This window comes from Plasmopara halstedii, assembly GCF_900000015.1.
Source record: "Plasmopara halstedii genome assembly, contig: Scaffold_816, whole genome shotgun sequence".
In the NCBI taxonomy this organism is placed as follows: domain Eukaryota; phylum Oomycota; class Peronosporomycetes; order Peronosporales; family Peronosporaceae; genus Plasmopara; species Plasmopara halstedii.
Genome location: NW_020187732.1, coordinates 686,080 through 691,244, shown reverse-complemented (window position 1 = coordinate 691,244; position 5,165 = coordinate 686,080). Strand labels below are relative to the sequence as shown.

At 41.6% G+C, this 5,165-nt stretch overlaps 3 protein-coding genes across 3 annotated transcripts; 1 reads left to right on the top strand and 2 right to left on the bottom strand.

Annotated features, from left to right (window-relative positions):
* Positions 1 to 2,610: 2,610 nt before the first annotated feature.
* Positions 2,611 to 3,273, bottom strand: PHALS_14083 (glutathione theta class; the record flags this gene model as incomplete). Its single annotated transcript, XM_024729822.1, has 1 exon — positions 2,611 to 3,273. One exon carries the CDS (start codon positions 3,271 to 3,273, stop codon positions 2,611 to 2,613), a length of 663 nt encoding a protein of 220 aa, XP_024580161.1.
* Positions 3,274 to 3,779: 506 nt separating this feature from the next.
* Positions 3,780 to 4,289, top strand: PHALS_14745 (uncharacterized protein). Its single transcript, XM_024729821.2, has one exon. The coding sequence runs from the start codon at positions 3,893 to 3,895 to the stop codon at positions 4,085 to 4,087; it is 195 nt and encodes a 64-aa protein (XP_024580160.1). The 5' UTR covers positions 3,780 to 3,892; the 3' UTR covers positions 4,088 to 4,289.
* Positions 4,289 to 5,135, bottom strand: PHALS_14082 (uncharacterized protein; the record flags this gene model as incomplete). The annotated part of the gene is made up of 6 exons (XM_024729820.1): positions 4,289 to 4,387; positions 4,454 to 4,542; positions 4,611 to 4,637; positions 4,711 to 4,782; positions 4,976 to 5,008; positions 5,081 to 5,135. 6 exons carry the CDS (start codon positions 5,133 to 5,135, stop codon positions 4,289 to 4,291), a joined length of 375 nt encoding a protein of 124 aa, XP_024580159.1.
* Positions 5,136 to 5,165: the final 30 nt, after the last annotated feature.

Here is a 5,165-nt window from a genome sequence, read left to right as displayed (position 1 = left end):
ACAAGTGCTACCAAGTGCAGCGGGGCTGCCGTAGCAAAACGCTTGAGGAAGCGTACTTCAGGTCATCGACCTTTCGTATTTTACAAGAACCAAGTATGAGTTAGCGGATCGCAATCCGCTTACTCCCCTAGAGTAATTATTGCCTTCTCAAGGCTAATCGACTCTTCGGTTTAAATTCCAAACTGATTTTTATTTAGTTGTTTATCCTAATTTTAAAAGGTTAGATTTTCCTAAATATACTAAATATACATAGTAAATACATGCATAACTACTGGCTGCCTAGCCCCGTACCGTATTTTTTTTGGGGGGGGGTGGTCACAACAAGCACATCTCGTGCGACACCCCCCCTGTTTCCAGGGTACGTGTAACCCCGTTACACACCTCGTCTTCCCATGCAACGTCCACCACCACGCAATCATTTTTATACTACATATTTTATTGACTAGCCAGATACTTGCAGTTCATAAAAGTTTGCAAAGATAACTAGTTTTCTGTCACTACGATAACAGCACGACCCAAGTCAATTTACAGCACCATTGCTCCTTTACAAACATCGCAGCGCATTTTGCTCGAACGGCTCCAAGTTGTAAATACTGCGTCGACAGAGGCGCTGCAGGCCAGTGCCCATTCTGTCGCGAGGCTTTATAGCTGAACGATTGTTAATGAATATGTATTATTCCTTCAGTGACAGGGCCGAATTCATGGCAATCCAGCCTCTCGTTTCAGACAAAGGATTAGAGATTTATGATCGTTGCACCTCCTGAAGCAAAATGAATTAGTATTTTCAATTCGTGTCCTTAAAGGGATCAGAGGTGTTACTTTGTAAGTCGGCTTTGCTCCCACTGAAGCCGCGTAAAATCGTTTCGAGTGATATAACTAACGTATTCAATAGCTAGTATGCCCCTCCACGCGAGCTGTTTCCACTTCCTGGGTCTGGTTCGCCAAATGTGCAATTCTTTGGGAACAACTAAAAACAGAAGCTCGTTGAGTGGGTCTTGTTGTCTTAAGTTTGATTTGGATGATCCACTGTACAGATGAGACTGTCTAATTTCATCTCTGTCGACGGTGTGACTAGTGCTACCAAATGCAACAGGGCTGCCGTGTACCTTCCACGAAAATAGCTCTGGCTATGGAAAGTGCTTTAAAAGAAGCGCGAAAGGATGAAATCACGAAACAAAACCCTTTTCAAAATAATGTACTTCCTACTCGAATTCTGTAGTGTTTTTCCCAACATCAAGGCTAGCTTAGACAAAAATCATCTGATACATTAGCTGAGAACATTAATCTTTGTATACTCCTAAGATTTCTCCCGAACGGAATTTCATCATCCTTCTTTATACCGAGATCAAAGCACGAAACTGCATCATGGTACTTCCTTCTCTTTGGTTTTTCTGAGCTTTGTAAAGCGAGAATAACGCTTCAATATTGTACATACGTAAAAGAACTATCGTGGAGGTTTATAGTTTGTTATCATCCACGTTGCAGTTAGAAAGTGCATGTTATGTCCCGACCCGTGTGACTGTCCCAACTTGATCCACATCCCATTTAGGGTGAATTTGCCTTACATAATCATACGTCGTTTGCCGTAAAAGAGGTATGCTGTATCTTTTTTATCGAAGCGTTAATCCTAATACGCATTTTATATGATGGACCTACACATAGTCATGCAGTAGTCGAGTGTGACGTGCCATGGAGTTGCCGTGTATTTTGCAACTAGAAAGCTTTGCTTCAACGAGTCTGCGGTAACAAATGTGCACACGATGGCTTCGTTCACTCCACCGGCAGCGGAACTGGAAGCCGTTAGATTCCTGATTTGCTTTCCATTACAGAGACATATCAACCTCATCAACACCAATTTTGGTACTTCTGAGCTTCGTACAACTCCACAGAAACGCAATGTATAAAATGCATGAAGTGTATTTTGTACGAACACTTTAATGTGGTTAATCTTTCCTCACCGTCGAGCGATAAAAGAATGCACTCAAACATAAGGTCTAACTGTGATTATCATGTTAAGGATTTCTTCACTCTGTGATATCCACCATCTCCTTTTGCTCGTTTATATATGGATGTTTAGCTTAAAACAGAGTGTATGAAGATGTTTGTCGTGCTCATCATCCTTCATGTACATCTTAGATCGACTACATAAAGAACGTGTGCAGTGAAAATAATTTGACCTATTGACTTTTTGACTTAAGCCAGATTTTATTATCAATTGGGTCATCGATTGCCGCAATAACAGTGTGTACTTCTGCGCCGACGTATCTGTCGATGTGAGTCAAGTGACTCCACTGCCTTACTTAACCATCGTCTCAACGCATTCGACTGATCAAGCGCAATCCTACTTCTTCATAAGTTATACATACGCTTTCGTGTCTGCAAGATAACACAGAGTCATGTGCCATGTACACTGATAAACTCAAATTGTACTTTTCAATACAGAACTGTATTTTTTTAAGACCATTCTGTACCCAGTTTCTTTAAGAATGATGCTATGCATTTGTTCAAAGCCAAACCCTTTTATCTAGCATGTGAGTAAACTAAGTTCATGACTGAAAGTGTCCATGCTGTAGCCTCCAACTCTTATGAAATTAATCACCGTTTCAATCTCTACAAGCCAAACTGAATGATAAATTTTTGAAGCGGCTCATGATTTTCATCATTGAATGGCTGAGCTTTCATGCGAGCAATCCACGCAGTAACTTTTGGGTATTTAACGAAATCGTAGCCCATGAGTTCAAGTTGATCGATCTCGCAGTAGGCTGTGTAGTCAGCAATCGTTGGAAAGTTGGTGTTTGCGATGAAGTCATTGACTAAAAATGTCTCAAGCAACGAAAACTCCTTTGCAATGAGTGCATCTTTGCCCTCAAGAGCAGCTTGGCTCTTTGGCGTCTCAGTCTTTAGCTTCTTTGCAATTTCCGGTCGAAGGATGTCCAATGTGAAGAGTCGAGTGTTCGTGTGGTGCCAGTGCAGAAATTCGTTGATCTTGGCGCGCACCTTAAGGTCCTTCGGATACAAATCACTTGGACCCGTCCAGTCGTATTTATCGCTTAGATACTGCAGAATAGCCATGCCCTCGGTCAGGACGAAGTCATCATCCTTGATGACGGGCACGAGTTTGTTTGGATTCATGGCTTTAAACTCATCTGACTTAAACAAGTCGCTGCCTGGACTCATTTCCACAAATTTGTGGTCAACATTTTTGACCTTAAGCACCCATGCCACAGCACGAGATGGTTGACTGATGAGATTGGCGTAAAGCGTGAGGGTCATGATTGAAGTGTGAGGCGGTTAAGGAATATAAAAATGTCCATATTCAAAGCACGACTTTCCTAAGAGTGGTACCTTTTCATTGTATTCATGAACCCGGAGCAACTGCATCACTTTTGTCGTCTTTCCAACATTGCCTTTACTTGAAACGTGTGATCATATTTAAGAAAAAACGCATATAGTTTGCCGTACGCAAACTTCAAGCCTTACACCGTTTCAAGGGAGAAAAGAAGTCGATGCATTTTTTAGATGGGTGGGTGAATAATATTTGGAACATGAAGGTTGCAGAGATCATACAGATGCTGTGATGGGCGATAAATCGGTGGAAAAGTGCATCCTAAGGAATTCACAAGGCTGTGTAAAATGTATTTAGAGCCGGCGAAATTTGAATTCCCTCTTATATATAGACTATCAAAGTGGAAATCTGACCAGTACTGTACGATGTTAAATATAACCGGTAGATTGATCAGTAAGGTCAAGTTGGATCAGATCTAGGTGTTAACATTGGAGTGTAAACTCATCCTTATCACTGTACGTGGTGTTAATGTCCTGAGTCACTCGCGCAGAATGTTTTTAAGAACACCTGGAGACTATTTAACTAAATTCGTCAACGGATGTTTTGATGGGTAATGAGTTTGGAGTGCGTACGCCAGCTATAATAATCGCAGCAGTCTTATCTTTTTTCTACTCGGCTAAGACATTATCATGGTTGCATTCCAATTTCGATTTTTCAAGTTATTTGAGGAACGTCGACATGCAAATACGCCAACGACACAAGTTTCAAAACGCTGACGATCCTGGGAAGCTTTCTGCGTAAAATATCATTGATGGTGTCTTCGAGCTGGAGCCTGAGCTTATTCTTACGGTGTAGCTCCATGACGCACCTCGATCTTTGGATTCTGCACATTTGTTTGGACCTGTTTGTTGTCATAGTATCGCATCTCGATGCCACTTTCCATTGCTCCATGATGGGAACAAAGTCCAGGATATAGTCCATCGTTAAGCTGATACACAACCATCAAGAAGGTAAGCAGGCATCGATGCATCCGCCATCCGGCAATAAGTTTGAGCTAAGGAATGCTCGATGGTCAAATTTCTTATTATGACTGTGATAAATCTTTGTCGTAGATACATGAGTGGGGCTTTAGTTAATGCTATGGTTCACCGTCATAAAGTCACGTACTTGTATAAATGCATGATGAGCGTTTCTTGTAGAACTGCCTGTAAGGAATTCAATATTCGTCATTATCGGATCCATTTCGCTGTACGATTCTACACTTCGTATCACAGAATATCGGCCAATTGACATCTACTAAGCAAAGGATGAGCTCAAAGTCCACTAGGATCCCAATATACTGGTGTGCATCCTACAACACCACATAGAAGAATGAGACGCCGGCTGTTTCTTTTAGATTGATACTTTGAATATGTAGAGAATACCTTGCGAGCATTGAAAGATGTTTTTGACAGCGAAAGCCTTGTTATTACCCTCGCTAGAAGCTCGCCAAATAGCTAGCGTACAACAATCTTACGATTGAAGTGCAGACGCAAAAGCATGAAGCTGGTGGTGCACAAAAAAAATTTAAGATTACAAGCGATTGCTCGGTATCGAAACTGCCACGATCTTTGCCGAGGCAGTTAGGGTCGATAATGCACAGTGGTTTATGAGCGAAAGGAGGACATTATCTAGCAGAAAACGACCAACGTCGTTGCTGAACAGAATGCAAAACTTTGAGACCTAGTGTATATGAATGAATGATCGGGCGTCAAATCGAGACAAATTAGCTTTCAGTATAGAAAGAAATCTTACGGGACAGCATAAAGGCCGATAATGTCCGGAAAGCAATTGCCACGGTAAGTGGCATTGGGATGAGTCAACAAGCATGATAAAGTTA